The sequence below is a fragment of the Doryrhamphus excisus genome, chromosome 7, assembly GCF_030265055.1.
Source record: "Doryrhamphus excisus isolate RoL2022-K1 chromosome 7, RoL_Dexc_1.0, whole genome shotgun sequence".
Classification (NCBI taxonomy): Eukaryota; Metazoa; Chordata; class Actinopteri; order Syngnathiformes; family Syngnathidae; genus Doryrhamphus; species Doryrhamphus excisus.
Window position 1 is genome coordinate 12323158 of NC_080472.1, and position 20483 is coordinate 12343640.

At 43.6% G+C, this 20483-nt stretch overlaps 1 protein-coding gene across 3 annotated transcripts in view; it reads left to right on the plus strand.

Annotated features, from left to right (window-relative positions):
- Positions 1–20483, plus strand: part of gfra4a (GDNF family receptor alpha 4a) — a 97270-nt gene that overhangs the window by 64694 nt on the left and 12093 nt on the right. For 2 of the 3 annotated variants that reach the window (XM_058076956.1, XM_058076958.1), the window contains exons 2-3: positions 16273–16554; positions 19686–19766. In XM_058076956.1, coding sequence (XP_057932939.1) covers positions 16273–16554; positions 19686–19766 — 363 coding nt within the window. Of the gene's footprint in view, positions 1–634; positions 742–16272; positions 16555–19685; positions 19767–20483 lie in introns of those variants that run through there. The other variant, XM_058076957.1, reaches the window with a different exon arrangement.

A 20483-nucleotide genomic window follows, 5' to 3' on the forward strand; every position in this document is an offset into this window, starting at 1 on the left:
CGGCTTCAGCCAATCAGCAAATTTGGGTGGGCGGGTGTTTATTTTGCCCCTCCACCGCCTGGAGAGGGGTATGCATTGAAATCCTGTGGTATAGAATAAAGAAGACAATCTACAATGACTTGACATACGTATATTCACCCTCAGGATTTAATCTTCTTCTGTCGTTTTTTTCACCTACTCTATACCACCATCGCTGCTAGCACCCCCTAGTGGACCTTGCGATATTACACCCAAACACCAACAATGGAGATTTGGATTATTTTAGACACAAACACATTTTCTAACCATGTTAACTTATAGAATCGTTTTATGTACCTTACATTTAGAGCACATGAGCAATGAGGATTGGCTAAGATTTAGTAAGATTGCGTTTTCAGCCAATCAAAGAACTTGGGTGGGCGGGTGTTTGAAGTACATAAGCAATGAGGATTGGCTAAGATTTAGTAAGATTGCGTTTCCAGCCAATCAGAGAACTTGGGTGGGCGGGTGTTTAGAGCACACAAGCAATGAGAATTGGCTAAGGTTTAGTAAGATTGCGTTTCCAGCCAATCAGAGAACTTGGGTGGGCGGGTGTTTAGAGCACACAAGCAATGAGAATTGGCTAAGGTTTAGTAAGATTGCGTTTTCAGTCAATCAGAGAACTAGAGTGGGCGGGTGTTTAGAGCACGTCCAAAGTGCGAACAGCATAGCGAGAGATGGCGAGTGAGGAGCACGCTAGTGAGAAGACAGCGTTTGCCAAATGTAAGTACAGACACTACTTTAACCTCCTTGATGTCAAAGGTAAAATGTACATTATGTCCCCGAAAAAACACTTAGTCCACGTCTTGTGTGAGCAACTCAAACCCACAGAAACACCTGTCCACTGCAATAAATACAAACCTCTGTAATGGTACCCGTGTTCAAGTGGGCAGTGTGAGTCTTGATCCAGTACCCCTTGTCAGTGAAATGCGAGTCTTTGTCATGTGCCTTTAAGTCATTGAAAGTCGGGTATCCAAAGTTTGAGTCTTGGTTCAGCACCCGTGAGTCAGTGACTCCTTTGTCCTGGTTCCAATGGAGATAAAAGTAGCAGGAGTCAGCAAGTGAAGGAGTAAACAAAGATAAGTAACCGTGAGTGGCGCTTCGGTGAGAAGCTTTTTTGAAAATACAGTTTTGAATATCCATTTTTGAACGACTGGTTCATGACTGGCACATCCGGATACTCCAAATGGTTTTCTGTGATATTTTTGCAGGCGGCGGCATGGTGTTTTCTATGCTATTATGGATTGCAGATAAACTACCATGAAGCATCTGTGCCCTTCTGACCCGTTCCTTGCAGTAAATTGAAAAGATTTGTCACCTGGGCAGACCTGCAGTAACATTCAGACTGGCCTCTCTCCAGAACACAGTTGTTGGACAGCAGCGTATGTGCTCAAGGTGAAAGTTTCCCGAGTATAGAAGGACTTGAATTCCGATCACAGTTTGCTCAAGTTGAATTTGCAACACTTGAAAAAGCAAAAGAACAATTTCCGTGCCACTGAAAGCACCATTTATCCAGAACTTGCTGCATTGCCTCCTTAAAGTGGTCTTAAACAGAAGACAAATAGTATTTTGAGACCTCATCCTTTAGTTTTACCTTTCCTCTGCATCCGTATCAACTGGAATATATACGTATATATATATATACAGTATACTATATGCCAGATGATACTGCTACGAATTACCATACTTGTAGGATTGTAAGATTTCCCATATTGAGACGTACCCGACGAACATCAGTGTCAGTGTTGTTTGTTTGATTAGCAGGTGTCAATCACTGGCATCAGCAAATCAATATCACGTTTGAATGTGCGTGAAGAGGGAGGGGCACCCCGGAATGTAAATGTGATTTTAAACACATACAATCAGCGTTCGAGTGGTTAGCGCGCAGACCTCACAGCTAGGATTACCTGAGTTCAATACCACCCTCTTCAAATCCCACCCTTTTCTCCGGGTACTCCGGTTTCCTCCCACATTCCAAAAACATGCTAGGTTAATTGGCCGCTCCAAATTGTCCATAGGTATGAATGTGAGTGTGAATGGTTGTTTGTCTATATGTGCCCTGTGATTGGCTGGCCACCAGTCCAGGGTGGACCCCGCCTCTCGCCCGAAGACTCTAGCATCTCCACGACCCTCGTGAGGATAAGCGGTAGAAAATGAATGAATGACCAATCAGCGAGCGGTTTTCATTTTAATTGGCACCTGAGTTAAGATCATATTTTTAGTAAATGTCAGTGTGAGCAAAACATTCAGTCACTAATTACCACCAAACGGGTGTCAAGGTACTTGCAGACCTGCAAAGTTTCTTTCTCCAAACTTTCCATCCTCAATAACAGAGTATTTACTGGCGGCTGGCGAGCAGACAGATTTTAGCCCCCGGCTTGTTTGTTTCTCGACTGCTCATCTCCAAATGGACGCCGTGTTTGAACAGCATTCAAACAACTTTATGCTGGCTTGTGAGCTGTGACAATATTTTATGCACGAATGAGCTTGTACCGCAGCGTATGAGACCGCAACACCCAGGTATGCTTTTCTTTCTTTGATTTGACTCGACTGGCTAAAAATGTCTTTCTGTATGATAGTACCGTACGTCATATGCGACACGTCGTCGTCCAGGGAGACCAAGCTACAGCATCCAGGACGAGCTGCATTCTCCAGGAAGATATATGTTAAATAGACAAATATGCACTAATATCACTCTTTTGCATTTTTTAAATGAATGAATGACTACTGTTCCAAGGCTGACTATGGACTATTACTATTGAAATACAAGTTTTATGTATTATTCTGGTCACCAGGGGTCAGTAGTGGGATTACATTACCTTCACACTGCATGTTGTCAGCCATGGCATTTTTGACATAGTTATCCTCACATTCCGTGTGGAAGTGGTAATTTTTTCAAGTATGACTTTATCCTTCTTTCCCACTCTGTTGGAAACCCTATCTTACGTTTAAGTCAGCATTTGTCCACTCGACTTTGTTACGACTGCTTCCAAGTTGAGACCCAGAATAGCTTCCCATTTTTGCATTGCTTTCCGACATTTTGTGTACAATTTTGTTGGTTCCGGGTAGCTGGTCTCAGACCAGCTTTGAGGTGGAGATGCTGGATGTTGAGGTCCTGGCTGGATGTTGTTACATATCGTTTACAACTTTGCCTTTACAAGCAAAAATGGAAAGTCGAATCGCTTGCGAGGCCACTCGCAGGGCGCCATTGCTGCTGAGGGTGGACACAGTAAGAGTTTTAACAAAACTTTACCTTCTTAAAAGGTCCTTTGGGTAGCAGAAGGGGAGTTATGGAACAAAAACGGCCAGTAGTAGATGCCAAAAATGTCACTGGCCCTGAGCTGGAGGATTCGATTGGCGGTCTGTCAAGACACGGGGCGATCCTTGGCCCCAATGAAGGTTGTTACTGGTGCCAAGTGCATCCAATTACCGTCAGACGGCATTTGAGAGAGAAGGGTTTTAAGAACAAAAAATGCATTCAAAGGCTTCAACTCCTTCAGTGGCACAAAACTACTGGGGTCCTGATGGCTTCCAACTGGCACCCGAGATGTTTTGGGGCTCATGATCTGGGCTGCTTTTTCCTTCAGTGGAACAATGAAGCTTCAGATTGTGTAGGGGCGTCAAACGGCAGCTGGCCATGTGTAGATGTTGCAGGGGGCGTCCCTCCTGGCTGGAGGCCCTCGTCTGTGTGGTAAAGAAAAATACACAAAGGAAAACGTGAAGTAACCGCACAAATATGATTTATATTATTTCAGTGTTACAGTCATGTGCACAAGATGGTGAAAATAGCCCCCACTGTGATGTCCGTCAAAGGTGAGCATCCATTAAGGCGGAATTGTCCTATTGGATGTCATTAGATGGTGCAGGTGAGTGTGTGTTTATATGTAAGTGTTATTTCCTGTTGCTGTAGGAGAGAGAAGGAGGGAAAAAAATCAATTTCAATATAAAGTGCACTTTTGAGTCTTTAGCATTTAATTAATGGCACTTCACTACAACTTTTAGCCTCCTTCCTTCTGGAGGCACAACATTGATTCAGAAGGATTTTTTATGATTCTCGGCAGCGCCCACACACTCCTATCGACTGGTTTCCTGATGTCGAAAGATAGTTTAGGAACGCCACTGTATATTATTGAATTCAGTAGTTTTGGACTAAACAGATGCTCTTTATAGAAAGGGTCGTTAGCTTGTTGTTGACGGTTTGAATGATATTTGCTGCCATTGTTCATTCTGTGGAGATACTTTTTCAAAGCAGGACATGCTTTCACGGCTGGTTAGGTTCCACAGTAGAGGCGGTTCTCTGGGTACGTCGTTCTGACTTCATGGTTGCGAACGCACCCCCATAGATTAATGACTTAAAACAAATCGACACTGGATGCTGCAAAGATACCGGCTGCGCGGCGGTCGATTTCCCATATTGAGACGTACCCGAACATTAGTCAGTGTTGTTTGTTTATTGGATTAGCAGGTGTCAATCACTGGCATCAGCAAATCAATGTCACGTTTGAATTTGAAACCCGGAATGTAAATGTGATTTCAAACACATACAATCAGCTGCACGGCGGTCAAGTGGTTAGCGCACAGACCTCATAGCTAGGAGTTCAATCCCACCCTCGGCCATCTCTGTGTGGAGTTTGCATGTTCTCCCCGTGCATGCGTGGGTTTTCTCCGGGTACTCCGGTTTCCTCCCACATTCCAAAAACATGCTATGTTAATTGGCCCCTCAAAATTGTCCATAGGTATGAATGTGAGTGTGAATGGTTGTCTATATGTGCCCTGTGATTGGCTGGCCACCAGTCCTCTCGCCCGAAGACAGCTGGGATAGGCTCCAGCACCCCTGTGACCCTCGTGAGGATAAGCGGTAGAAAATGAATGAATGAAATGAATGCTGCAAAGATGCATCTGGACGCTGCGGCGTGACATTACGACATGACGCCACAAGGTAAGGCGTCCCGTGTGGCGTGGATGAATACCGTGCGGCGTACGTCTTATTCTCAGTGCAAACATTGCCTGTTAATTAACTTAGACAGCGTAAGACAGGCCATGGAAATGAAAAGAAACACCCCAACCAATATTGTCCACACTCAACTCTGTCATCTATCATCAATTCATCCGTGTACTTATACGTTTTTTTTTTCAACCTAAACCTTTATTTTTCTGCAACAGTATCCCAAATGCCACTTGAAGTGTTTTCAGTGCAGATAACAAATGACAGGTTTTGAACTCGCAGACGGCAGTGCTCAGTATGCACGGACACGGATAAAGCTTCTCTTTGTGTTCCAAGCTCGGAAAGCCGCAGACGGCTCCTGGGACACCGAGAGGGCCGGTCCAGTCGTTTGTGTCAAACTCCATGTTGTCTCTGGGGGGGGCTGCTGCGGTTTTGTCTTTGTGTGTGGTCGACACCTCGAGCTCGGCCCGGGCTGAAGTGGGCTCAGCTTGCCCCCGCCGCCATGTCCCTCTCGCTCATTAAAAAGACGCCTCCAGCTAGGAAGCCATGACCTGAGAGTGAAAAGGTATTAATTCCCCTCCTCTTGCCGGACTGCAGCAGCAGAACCCGGACATAAACACCTCCAACAATGACAAGTGTTCATATCTGATCTGAAGTCCTCTCTGCATGACAGGCCATCTTATTTTACTGCATACAGATATGAGGCTGCGGATATTAAAATACAGTATATATATTTTTACCATGTGGAAATACTTTTTAGAGCTTATTACAGCTTTTTTTATTTCATATTTAAGTGCAGCTGCACAGCCGTCGAGTGGTTAGCGCGCAGACCTCACAGCTAGGAGACCAGGGTTCAATTCCACCCTCGGCCATCTCTGTGTGGAGTTTGCATGTTCTCCCCGTGCATGCGTGGGTTTTCTCCGGGTACTCCGGTTTCCTCCCACATTCCAAAAACATGCTAGGTTAATTGGCCACTCCAAATTGTCCATAGGTATGAATGTGAGTGTGAATGGTTGTTTGTCTATATGTGCAAGCTAAGACAAGCTATCCCAGCTAAGACAACTGGGATAGGCTCCCGCGACCCTCGTGAAAAAGCGGTAGAAAATGAATGAATGAATTTAAGTGTGCACCAAATAATTCAATAATTCATGTAGGCCATTTCAGTCCGCATGCTTCGGAGCCCGTTTGGTGAAAGGACTTTCTTCAGGCTAGCATGTTGGCCAGACACGGTTTTATTTAGCTTTTTACCCGCGGTGTATCCACCTATGGATGTAGCCTTGGCCGTGCCGAGTGATGTTTAGCAGACCATGTGACATGACTGTCAATACACGTCATCGTCAGCATATTGTCCACATGCGTTCTCCCCACGTCGATAAAGCCTCCACACTGAACAGCGCTTGGCTAACCCGCCAGCCAGCGTGGTAATAAAGCTCGGGTCACGGAGGATCGCCTCCCGATGAACCCCCACGGAGTTCCGCCGACATCAAAGCCCCCCGTCTGTTTTTATCTCCAGCAACAACGCCGTTAATTAGCATGCGCTGGTAATGGGTAATTAATGTAATGTCGATTCCTCGGCCGTGGAGAAATGATAACTTGGTAATAATGCTGCTCTCTTTTTACGCCGTGCCAAGGTTAGCTTCAAACTTTTAGCCCCTTTTAATTGCTCACTGGTCGGCAACCCCCCCAGGTTAAAACGTCCACAGTAGAGATGCTTGTCTGAATACCAAATGGATGGAAAGCCGACCCTGAGTTATCATCATGTGTCGTCTGGATTATATCATCTGATCACTACATTTCTACTGGAGTTACTAGCAAGAATACCATTTGGGTTCATATTTTATGGATGCCATATTTTAGATTGACATTAGGTGGAGACGGCTATTTTATACATCTGTCATGAAAATATGAAGTTAAAGTTGAATGCTTTGTCTTCATTGAAGACCAAAGATGCTCTTTTGACCATCCATTCATTCAGATCCATTCAAGAGCATTCTTGCTTTTTATCGGATTGACAAAAAGTGTGCAATCCTTATTTCAATTTAAGGGTTAGGAATTAGGCTTAGGGGTTAGGGTTGGAGGGGTTTGGGATAGGCGTTTGGGTTGGGGGTTGGGGTTTGGGGTTGGGGTTAGAAAATTTCTGTTAGCACCGGTGGAGAGAAGAAATGAACTGCTCAACGGCAGATCTGTCTTATGGGTATTTATTCTGCAGAAGGGAAGACCGTTGAAACAGACAGTCGAGCGTCTGCCCCAAGTGTCCCCCCGAAGGACAGGACAGAAGCATCGTTATACAAATATTATCAGGACTTTACCAGGTGCAAGGACATATCCCGGGTTAATCAGAAGCACCATTGGAGAAACTTGTTTTGGAGGCAGAGGGTCTCAAGGCATAAGCAAATAGTCACAGCACAGCATACATTAGCAGAAATACCCTATTTGTTCAAATCAACTGACCTAAGGCTAAAATATAAGAGTCCCATCACAGGGGTTAGAGTTAGGGGTTAGAGTTAGGGTTAGGTATGGGGTGACGGAGGGTTTGATAGCTGCTATCATAACTCAAGAACGGTATGTTCTAGGTGCACACATTTGGGCATTCTCGTTGTATTATTGATCTGAAAATCTTTAACACTAATTATTGGATCACAAACTCTGTTTGGTAAGGCCATTGACCAATCACGAGAAAGGGTATTTAAGGTGGCCAATTGCAAGTTGCATCTTCTCTGAAGAGTAGCGCCATTGTAGCCTCCAAACAACTGTCACATGACCTGAAAGCAAAGATTGTTCAACATCATAGTCTAGGGGAAGGATACAAAAGCTACAGGTACAGTTCTAGTTAAGGCCCGGAGTGAAGAATCTGAGATAAGCAGAGGCCAAGGATGGTAGTCAGACTAGGGAAAATTTTTTCCGTTTATTTTTCTTTTTCACATTATTCTCGGGATCTCAGATTTTTTTTCCCGATGTTTGTTTTTGTATTCAGTCGTAGTTATGCTGGCAAGCTGCTTTAAGCAATAGCATAACATTATTATGAATCCATAAAGACACTATCCATGAATTTTAAGGTCTAACCTGCTTAGTTTTCATTAAAGGCTGAGCAGTTTGTCACAAATGATTTGCATTTTGACTTGACATGATTGAATATTACATCAATCTGTGAAAAGATGAATTCCCCCGTTTTCCCCTGCTCATATTTTAGCTTATCCAGTCTTCAAAACGCTTTGTATTTGTTGCTCTGCCCACCTGAGATTATCTCAAACAATCCGATTATTTCCACCTTCAGGAAAAAAAAAAGTTCCCCAATGTTTGTTTGTCAGACCGAGCTCACTGCTGAGACATAAATAGGCGCTGACACAGGGATGCTGACAGGAGAGAGAAGGCTGGGGAAAAAAGCGCATTTACACTCAAAGAACTCCATTCAAATGGGTGCAAACACAATTGTGCATCCAAATGTGCCCAGATTTTCTCCGTGGGAGGTGAAATAAAGAGGTTATACATGCTGGGAAAGGCTGGTAAATAAATACAATAAAAAGAGCGGTTTAGCCCCAACTTGTCATGTTTTGGAATGATATGTTTTTACTTAACATCTCCAATACAACACTTTAGTTCATTTGTCCCCGTTGAAGTCAGCACAGGAGGCTAAACGCCCGATAACCAAATGGCTGTTTGAGCTGTTCCATGTGCAATTTTATGACAAAAAAACAAAAACAAATCAGTGACATGCAGTGAGGTTCCTGGCTGGTGAGGCACTGCTTCCTTTTTAAAAAGAATACAAGTTGCTCATTAAGAGGACAGCAACAAAAGACAATGGTTTTTAATTGTTTTCAAATACGTACTTTTTTTAGTCCCATCTATTCATTTATTATTATTATGGTTATTTATTATTACAATAAAAATATTTCCGGAAGAAAAGTAGTGACATTTATCTTGGTGTAGGTCACTAATAAAGAAAAAGTAAGTTCCTCAGAAGTGCAGATAGGCTGTAGTTTCCAAGATGGAGTATTAGCTCAAAACAGGAAATGTATGCAAAATAAGAAAAATCAGTTATCAAAAGGTACAGTGTGTCCACAAGCAACCAGTTCTATCTGGAAGCCTGTCTGCACGTTCCAATACATCCATTTTCATACGTCTAGGTCGGCAACCCACGGCTCAGGAGCGCCGCCCTAGTGGCTCCTTGGAGCTTTTTGAAAAACGTTTGAAAATGGGAAAAAAATGGGGCGGGAAATACATTTTTTTAAATATGGTTTCTGTAGGAGGACAAACATGACACAAACATTCTTAAAGGTTTCCAATGCTGTAAAAGTGTGTAGAGTAGATACTGAATTTCAACATTTCTTTCAACGAAGATTTGCGTCATAGCCTGCGACACACGTTTCTATCAGCAGGGCGGGATGCCAGGCAGGTGCCTGTTGTAAACAAACAGGCGGCTGTGTGATAGACCATGGATCCCAAAGGGAAAAAGAGAAAAATAACTGAGGATATCAGAGGATTAAACGTTCTTGGACCCAATCATTTGCAGTCATTGCATTCATCTTACATACCCGATGTTGAGAAGCTGACCAGTCATGTCCGGAAACAGAAGTCACATTAAACGGGTAAGAACACAATCCTGTCATAGGCACATATTTAGTAACAAAGTGGATGTTTTTATAAAGTGATTTCTGATTTTCGTCAATATATATTTGGAATGACAATTCGCGCTATTATTGTGTTTTGTTGCTCGGTCCAAGTGTTACAGGCATTTGCCTTGGACAGCTATGTAGGGTGGACTTGCCTGAACTTTGAACCAGGAAGTTTGACCGGTGTGAAATGCCTCGGGGCTGGAATGTTTAAATAAAGTTGGTTGGAAGCAACAAGACAGGGCGCCCTTACCACGGTTCGAGCTGAATAACACTGACAAGTTAACACCAGGATTGCTACGTTGGTTGCGTGCCAAAATTTGATTTGATTTTATATACTTTACCTTTTCAAAAGGCTGCTGTTTTATTATGTTTTTATTTTTTTTATAAATACAGGCTGCGTTTTGTTGCACTCTGTTACCCAGATAAGGGGCAGGGAGTTATGCACGATCCATTTTGTTGTTGTTTTTTCGAATCCCCAAAATAAAAATTACATAAAAAATCGGATTTCTTTATTGCATTTTTTACATTTCATCAAAGCAATGAAACATAATTTATTAATATTGTAATGAAGTTAAACTTTAGGCGGCATGTACAACAGAGTAGTCACGTGGTGCGTCATTCCCTACAGTATGTGCTGCAGGGAAAATAAACATTTATTTATGAAGGCTCATTATGTATTTGTAGCCAACTTAGTCATTTTGATAGTAGGCTAATATAGATACATTGAGCATGTGTTGCCTTTATTATAAGGCTTATATAAGGCTTTGAATTTTTTGCGGCTCCAGACACATTTGTTTTTGTTTTTTATTGGTCCAATATGGCTCTTTCAGCATTTTGGGTTGCCAACCCCTCAATGTTGTGCAGAGATTTCTCTACGAAGTGGAACAAAATGCATGCATGTGGAGACATTTCATCAGCGGAGGAAGAAATGGACTTTTGCATCAGACTACAAGGCTGATAATTATAAGCAGTTGGTGGCAAACCTCCTAAAGTCCTACAAAGCCCTCGACTGCAATAAGTCACTGAAGATACACTTTTTGCATTCCCATCTCGTTTTTTTCCCCATTGAAGTGTAGAGGAGTAAGTGATGATCACAGGGAATGATGGAGGGAAGGATTTTGATGCATATATTATTCATTAAAATATAAGCATTTTTTCATTTCTCTTGGGTTAAATTTACTACAAAATCAGATCTTTGTTATGGTGCAATTTAATCTGAAGCACTCAGAGTTGCTAATTGGAGTCGGCAACCTCCGTCCTTTGCTGCTTTTATTGCCTGCAAATCAAACTTTGGTGCGATAATCACATCATTTCCTCCCATGATAACACCGAGGCTAACGAGGGACTTGACCCAATGAATCAACTAACATAGCGAAGTTTGCTTGATTGCAAAATGATAAAATAGTGTTTCATTTTCACTGCCAAGTCTTAGAAAGCCACAACAAGGAAAAAAAAAGTCCAACACTTGTGTGTGTTTGAAATAGACCAGCTTGGCATGGAAGAAGTCTTCGAGGAACCGGTCTTGGTTCCAGTCCAAAGACGTCTTCAGGGTCTCAACAGTCTTCTTCCATTAGTTTTCGTCTGCCTGCTCGCTGCAACGCCTCCAACTCCACCGGGGAGGCCATCCGTGCAGAGGCGAGAGGAGAAGGGGCATCATGGGTAGCCATGGAAACCAGGAGGCAACGGAGCAGCAGAACTCCCAGCCGAGCCGCTGAATCATTTCAGTTAAAAAGTGTGCAGGGACGAGGCTTTAATCAGGAAATGCAATTAAGAGCATTAAATACGACGTCCCTTGGTGGTGGCGCTGTCAGATTTACAAAACAATCTTTGAGCTTCTCATTTCTTTGGCACTTTGTGATGATGTCTGATCCTGCCAGGGACAACAATAAGGAAAAAACAGCAACAATAAGACTTTTATGATCATTTTTCATCCTGATCTAGTAAAGGCTTGTGCGTATAAAGTACGTGCAAACCTCATGCATGTACAATGGAACAAGATAGCAAGGTAGCTGTGTGGCTTCTGAAGCACTTCTTCTTCTACTTCTTCTGAAGCATCTTCTCCAGTCAACTTTGCTACCACACCAGTTCACGTACATCAAGGGTCTCAAGCTCAATTTACCTGGGGGCCACCGGAGCTAGGTTCTGGGTGAAGCCGGGCCGCATCAGGTTTTCAAAAAAAAAACAAAACGCATTTATTAAAAACTGGAAAAAAAATCAATAAAAAACTATCTTCAATGCTTTTGCTTCTGCTATACCCTACACTTTTTCAGTACTTTGGTTCCGGTTTTCCACACCAAAATATCTGATAAAACATTCCACTGTTCTCAAATATCTTCATTTTTATTTTTCGATACACAAAATAAGATTAATAAAATAAATAAACAAATTAAGAATAAAGACAATAAATCAATCAATCAGTAATAAATAAGTAAAATAACAATAAAACAGCAAATAAGAAAAACGTAAGAAACCACATACAGTTGGTAGAGAAATGATTATTTTCAGATTGAAATGTACAGTATTAACAGTTATTTAACCTTTAACATGAACATGAATGAAACTTAATAATTGTACCCAATTAGCAAGTTAGCATGGTACTCAGTTCCATCTGGGAGCAGCGTGGTAACTTTAACAACATGTTTGATGAGATGCTTTATCTTGACGTGTATTTATTCCAAATCATTTCCTGCATTTATTTGTACCCAGCGTCATAAGCCTTTAGCTTCATTGCTAATCCAAAGCAAAACAGGGCGGGGTAACAGGGTAGGGTAACAGTATGGGCGGGGCAAAGTCATTAATTGTGTCGTTAATTGTGTCCGGTGTGCACACAGCTTTAAGCTATCATTTCAACATTAAACTTTGGTATCAAGGTGGGGGCCTCAAACTAGCGTCTAAACCAGGTAAACGGCAGACAAACAGTATAGGTTATGTGGACGTGGCAGAAACGCTTTCTCCGACTGCAGCCTGGCGAGAGCAACATACTCATGCTCGCTGCTTTCCAGGGGGGTGGGGGGCCACCCCAACAGCACTCCCGTAGCACTCGCCTGATGACCAAACTAAAGGCTACACCGTGACTCCGATTACATGTCTTCTATCCATCTTATGTGATGCATAGAAACATGGATTTATGCTGCTATGCTTTTACTTTCTTTGTGAGTTCTTAGCATGTAGCTGAATCTCATGCATGAATTACTGTACTTAGCATTGGAACTGAACGAGAATAAGGGTGGTGCATACGCTAGCGGTGAGGTTCAAGGTTAGAAACTTGGGTTCTTAGGAGCAAGAATATCCTCTATGTTTTTAAAAGCTGTCTTATTACCATCCATAACATTCCTCACTTCCTCCTTTTATCATCCATCCTTCATTCTAATAAGAGGAAATTGGGGCAAAAATGTGTATTTACCTCATTGGCAGGCAAAACGGTGGAACAAATTTGAATGAATTTCTCTTAATTGCTTCTCTCTCTTTGAACCTCAGGTGTGCTGAGGCTATAGTTTTCGGGAAAGTCGCTAATCGCCGGCTATCAGGCGTGCTTCATCATTATCGCGTATTACCGCCGAGTGCTTTCTCTGCTGGATTACTCGCCATTTAACAAGATTTGCACCACCGTTCGAGAAACTTTATTTTGCCTCCATCCTCTTCGCTCCACCTGTCACGCCCACATGGACCTCCCACGGCGCTGCCACCACCTGCCTCGCCATGTGGGGGGGAATGACTGTGGAGAAAAAGCTCCACGAGGTTAGATGCCATCGCACATTTCCAATGTAAATCAGCTTGCAGAGTGAGCAAGACACATCATTTCATTCCGGGAATTTCTCCAGCGAGACGTTTTTGCATCGGGAACGAGTGACACGGTGTCACCTTGCATATGCTCCACATGGAATAATCAGATTTTAAGGTCGGAGCGAGTAAATGACTTGTGGGGGGATTGTTTTGGCAGAGGAGGCACTGCCTCTCAGCGCGTCAACAACAACAACGGCGAACTCTTCACTTGACTGACAGGCGCTTTTTGCAAAGGCATCCGGCAACATTGCACGGCCGTGGAAACAGGCTGCTAGCATCACTTCTGTCAGGACTTTATTGACAACAATGCTGCATTCGCTGCCCACTCCGTTGCCTGTCAAGTGGGTACACAAGGCTGGACTCTTTGTGCTCTGTCATTGGGGACATTTGACTAGTTTCTCTTTTCCGTGTTTCATTACGTTAAGTCTCATCATTGTTAAACTTTTGGGCATTATTTTTTGAAGCAAAACTATTAAGTATTAACTATTAACTATCTAATTAACTATTAATTAACTAGTAAACTATTAAGGCACGTAATCATGACTGGACTTATTACCATATTATGTATTATTGCACTGATAATTTGAAGCGATCTCTTCCGTATTTCTTTTTTGTTAATCTATTTCGTCTCCGCTATTTTGCCTGGTTTGTTTTATTTCTAAGCCACACAGTCAGGAGATGGGAAGACCTGGGTTCGATTCTTCGCTTGGACATATCCTGTGGAGTTTGCATGTCCTCCACATGCATGCGTGGATTTTCTCCGGGTACTCCAGCTTCCAGGAATGGTTGTTTGTCTATATGTGCCCTGTGATTGGCTGGCCACCAGTCCAGTTTGGACTAAAGACTCCAGCATACCCGCAACCCTGGTGAGGATAGGCATAGAAAAGAGGTGCATTCACATTATTGCAAAGCCGCTGGAAGTGTGAATAAATCAAGTATGGTGTTCACAAAGCTAGGTTCATCTGGAGCATTGAGTTGCTGGGGGAATGTGTGTGAACTTTGTTTGTTGTTTGTTGTTTGTTTTTAAACCTTACCTAACAACAGAACGTAAAGTGGGGGGTTGGTTCCATTTTGTTCAGCAGTCGATGCATTCACGATGTTTCCTGGATTCGTGTGTGTCAAATCTGAATCCAAAATGTACTGCCTAATTAATCTGTGACGGTCCAAGTTCATCTCTGGCGGGCCGCCACAAATAAATATACAAATAAAAGTACGGGAAACACTGCAAGGTAAAGATTAGGTTGGCCTATCCCAAATGCCGCACAAGTGATGTCCTATCATTGCCCTGAATTTCTTATGTGACGTACATTGTCTGACTCAAGGATCCAAAACTAGATGGCGTCTTCCAGGTCACGTAGGACTTTATTTTGTATATTAGTTGACACCGGCGGAGATGTAATGAAGAGGATATAAATGATGGAAAGACATCAAAAAGGTTGCCTGAGCGTTGCTGCAAGGAGATAGAGTGTGTTTATAGCGTATATTACGCTTATTTTATGAGGTTTTTCACGCTAAGCTTTCTGTCGCCTTTTGATATACATCGCTTGATTTCGCTCCCTTTTTGCTCACGTCATAGCTGCTGTTTTGATACGTTGGTGCAGTCGCGCTCGGGGCTAGAGTCCACTTTCAGACCAGGATCACCGCACAGGTTGGAAAAGTTAAGGGAAGTCCGTGGACAAACAGTCGAGATGCGGTGCTGCTACACATTTTTATCCTGTTCTTTGCCAGTTTGAAAATCGGTAACCTGGTAGATCAAACACAGGAAGTGAACAAATTCTGAGTTATTGCTGAGGAGGATCAAATTAGCTTTGCTCTTTCTAGTCCGGACATGTTGAATTTGTAATGTGTAATAAGGTAGCTGTAAGCATGTTCCAAGTAAACTAAAGGGTACAGCCTGTTTTTGGGTGTAACGCTAACGCTATAGTGATGTCTGAATAAAAATGAATGAAGTAGATTCGTGCAGTCGACTCTAAAGAGGGACTCGTCATTCTAGCAGAGGTTTAAATAAGGCAAGCATTGACAGACGGTGGGAGTAAACACGGTGATTAGTGTGTTGTGGAAGTCTCTCTGGGCCAGTCCAACAAATATGACACTTTGTTTTGACTGCAGCCCAAACACTAGCGAGTCATTTGGAACGTGTCGTGATGAATTGGTGTGCCGGCATTTCATCCGGGCCCAGTCAGCGGCGGCGGAAGGATTCTGTGTGACAACTGTTGCAATTCATGAATAATAGAGCGCCCACCCCTCGGGTGCGCAGATGTAAATGAAAACTCTGGAATGCGGCAGCGAGCCGCCGCCGCCGTCCAAGTGGGATTGCTTCTGACAAGCAGAGCTCAAATGTTGGACCATTGTTAGGACCGCTTTGGGTCAAGCGTGCATCATGAACTCTCACATTCACCCTTCAGCTTGTTTTGGTTCCGAGTCACTTCATCCATCATGGACACTCATGCTCAGCCTCAGAGTTGCTGTGACCCTAAAATGACCCCTACTCTTGTTGTCATGGTGATGGCATCATTGTGATTTGCTCTTCTGGGGTCTGTGCATCCTCAAGATGGCCAAAAATAACCAAGACTAAGTACATTTAGTGATATATATATCACTGTGTACGCGATCAATAGTCAAGGAGAAATTTATTATTGAATGGCGACAGTGCTCTGGGTCAATCCAAAATATATTTTAAGAAAGTAATACTCAGCTTTTCCTTAAGTCGCACTGGAGTATAAGTCAAACGCAAGTGGAGCAAAAAAAGGTTGAGTCTGAACGGCTGTTGTCATGGAGATTTCCTCCACAGCTGAAATGCACACTGACCACTGATCATGATCATATCGCCACCCAGCCCACACTGGGTGACGCAATCTTGTCCATCCTAACTTCCATCAAAGCCTAATTTCCATTATCTTTGACTTTTCCCAGGACTTCCACGCGTGGCCCTCTCCGACGGCAGCTGGGACTGTCTGCGTGCCGGCGACGCCTGCTCCGGCGATGACACCTGCAGCCCGCGACTGCGCACCCTCAGGCAGTGCGTAGCAGGCGATGGCAGCGTCAAGCTGGGTCCCGGAGCAAGGAACCAGTGCGAGAACGCCATGACGGCGCTGCTGTCCACTCCGCTGCACGGCTGCCAGTGCAAGCGAGGCATGAAGAAGGAGAAGAACTGCCTGAGCATCTACTGGAGTCTGCAGCAGTCTGTCCTGCACGGTAAAACACGAGATGTTTTTCCATCCATCTTGTTTAGCCAGCCGACTAGACGGGCTGCTGAAGACAATTAAAGAGACCAAAGCAAAGTTTATGGCCTCTAACGGACCATTTTATATGATGAAGTCAACACTCAGAACTTCCATAACAACTCAGATTTGGACTTAAAATGTTTGGGGAAAAACAGTCCAAACAACAAAAATAACATAATAATCAATCATAGTAACCGAGCTAAAACTCAACTCTGAATCCATGATGTCACTTCCTGTCCTCCACACATCTGTAAAACATTTATTTCAACACACACAACTTTCTTTAAATGTCTTAAATGGCTTATTAGCTCTGATTACAATAACTATATATGCTACTATATTGGGTAATATGAGTGTAAAGGTGACCATAGGGGTGTTATGTCATGTCTAAAGGGCTCTAATGTTCATTCATTCATTCATTTTCTACCGCTTTTTCCTCACGAGGATCGCGGGGGTGCTGGAGCCTATCCCAGCTGTCTTCGGGCGAGAGGCGAGGTACTCCCTGGACTGGTGGCCAGCCAATCACAGGGCACATATAGACAAACAACCATTCACACTCACATTCATACCTATGGACAATTTGGAGTCTGCTCTAACTACGTGGAAATTCACTTATCACGGTCGGGTCTGGTCCCAATGAACAGGGTTGATGTATATCTGTTGATGGATAGTGTTGGGTTTGATTCCTTGGGCATGTGCCAACATGGAAATTGAGGCGTATGCAACAAACATGGCAGTAATAATCGCAGCACTGATAAAGTAACAATAAAAATAAAATACAATATGAAGATATGCAGAGAAAAAGCCAAATGATTGATGAACTTATTTGTATTCTAACAAGACAGCTATGCCATCAAACGTTAGTGATGGTAAGGTTGCCAGACAGGTGTAGTTAGTATGTCAATAACCTTTCTTTGGCTGGATTGCTTTACGATGTTGACAATGTCTTTTTTTTATATTTTTTTTTACAGCAAATCGCTCTTTGGTACACTTATCTTGTGTTTTTCAATTTTCAAACATTTAACACAGAGCACATTTTCATCTTTATTTCATTTATGTTGAATTGTTTAGAGCTTTAGAGCTTTGTTTTTCTTTCTTTTGCAATAAATGTTTGATTGTGGAAAAGCACCTCTTTCACCAGCCACAGGAGTGCTGTAAAAGGGAAAAAAATCACCAATAATTGTTCATTTTCTACTGATGTTTGAAGGAAGTTCTGCAAATGGCCATGAGAAGTGGGCGAGTGCGGCGGCACGCTATTGGTAACGTGATTGCAAAAGCCGCGGGTTGGAATAAAAGAGCATAGCTGCAGTACAAATAGCTAAACCTTGTGGGAGGGTGGTGATGGCTGCTTGATTGTATTCCACCTACAGTCACCCAAGCTGCCATTCATCAGCAGCCTTAATAAGCACAATGGCGGCGAGCGACACAGCTATGATGGCAAATAAAGATGACTTACAGATGCAACGTGATTTCATTGCGCCTGACTGTTGAAGGGCCAACTGTTGAGGGGTGGCTGCTCGGTCTTTTCATTCACATGCATTAAAGCCGACTTTATTAGCAATTAGCTTCGCACCTCCTAGCCTGGACTCCCAGACCTCCCAACAGACATCTCGAGGACCACGGTTTAGCGTACCATCCAAAGTGCGTGATGAGAGCTATTTTAGTCCAAATAGTCCCGGACAAGATGCATTATGGGGACGAAGTGTTTTTATTTTAAACTGGTATTGGTACTTGTCTTGTATATTTCTTGTGTTAAGTTTCAGTGTGATGATTTTAGCATTCTATGTAAGATGCTATGAGTCTGGGTAATTGAGTAATGACCTTCTGTGATTTCCGATGGTTTGGAAAGCTAGTTGCTAGTTCCTTTATAGCTTCTGATTCAGCTTCTGACCATGTCCTAATCTCTTGGTCAGTGACATTCGATTGGCCCCCATCGTCCCACATGTTGACCATCTATGGCCCAGGTCATCTTTCTGTAGAGCAACAATTCTTTTTTTTATTTGCCACGGGGTGCCATGTTGAACTTCCTGCGATCAGTACAAGCGAGCTTTAAAATGATATAATCAAATTTAACACACCGGTTCCCCCTTCATACCTCGGACATGGTAACTCTAATGAGTCACATGATACCCGGGGAGGTACCTAGGCTAAGGAGGTCCACATTTTCTGGCAGAATTGGCCACTTGGATGTCCAAAAGCCAGCATATCATGGCTACCGTAAGCTCAGTTTAAAAACCGGCTGCCAAGAATGCGATTTTAAAGCCGATGGCCTTCTTAATGTTTGTGTTTTGTTTGTTTCCACTGACGAGTGAAGCATGACGATTTTTCAGCATATTTCCCAAATCCAAGTTGTACGAAGTTGAAAGTTAGTCGGACGGATGTAAGCATACAGTATGTGCTGATGTGTATTTGTGTCATCAACACCCGATATCAAGGGTACTTTATACCATGCATTACCTAGATTACAACCATTCATTCATTTTCTACCGCTTTTTCCTCACGAGGGTCACGGGGGTGCTGGAGCCTATCCCAGCTGTACACCCTGGGGTACACCCTGGACTGGTTGCCAGCCAATCCCAGGGCACATACAGACAAACAACCATTCACACTCACATTCATACCTGTGGCCAATTAACCTAGCATGTTTTTGGAATGTGGGAGGAAACCGGAGTACCCGGAGAAAACCCACGCATGCACGGGGAGAACATGCAAACTCCACACAGAGATGGCCGAGGAATTGAACCCCGGCCTCCTAGCTGTGAGGTCCGCGCGCTAACCACTCGACCGCCGTGCCGCCCAGATTACAACCAATGCAGCAGAAATTGATAATATATTAGCAAGAGATGAAAAAGCTTTTTATTTGTATTCGTCTTACTATTCTCATTTTACCAGATGAAACAGTCAAATGTCGTTTTCATGTACTTCCGTGTACACCCATGGATAAAGACAGCATTTGAAAAAAGGCACAAGATATCTTTGAACATGTCAGCTAAAGTTCATCCTCGGCTAATCATTGTGCACGCAGTGTACTTGATGTACGTCCTTTGTGCCTACAGGGTCCATAGATGAGTTGCCATGGTGATGTGTGTTGCGTGTTTGCAGGTCTCCACCTGGTGGAAGACTTCCCCTACGAGCCAGAGGAGAGGGGCTCCGACTACGTCCGCCTGGCGTCCATCGCTGCGGGTGAGTTGTGGACCCGAATGAGAACAGGAAGAACGGGAACGCAGCTCAGGTGTCATCATTTGCAAGTCGAGTGAAGCGAATAGACCCGTCACTCTGCAAGCAGGTGTTTGTTTTGTTTGGAGCTGCAGGTCTCATTTCCCCCTCCGCCCGGCTTCGGCGCTGGCAGCGAGCCTGAAGGTCCGCTCAGACTAATGACCTATTTACTCTAACAGAACAGACAGCCAACAGCAGGAGCCTTTACTTCCCCTCACAGGTCAGAAGGTGAAGTGTTTGTCGTCTCTGGCTGCCGATTGCCTCAATGAGGTGGACTGCAGCGCCTAAATAATGACTTCATCGAGTGATTTATTGCGCTCTTTAATGATGAATGTCCCGCTCTGACACGCAAATTCCTCCTATATGAAGCAGCAGGACTACAAAAGGCCAGCTTCTTCATCCTGCCTTCGTGTACAGCAGTGCTTCTCCATTATTTACTGTCATGCCCCTCCAAGGGACAGAACGGTTCTCGCCCCCCCTAATTGAAAAACTGTGAAATAAAGTGATCAAATCTATTTATATGTACTGTTCAGCCTGAACTAGGAACCGAAACCAGGAAAATGGGGAGCATACAAGCATACTGAAGAGTCAAATTACATGTCAAACTGCACTAACATTGAGAGTACTTCCCCCTCCGACATTTCAGCATTCCCCCAGGGGGGCCGCCCCACTATTTGAGAAGCA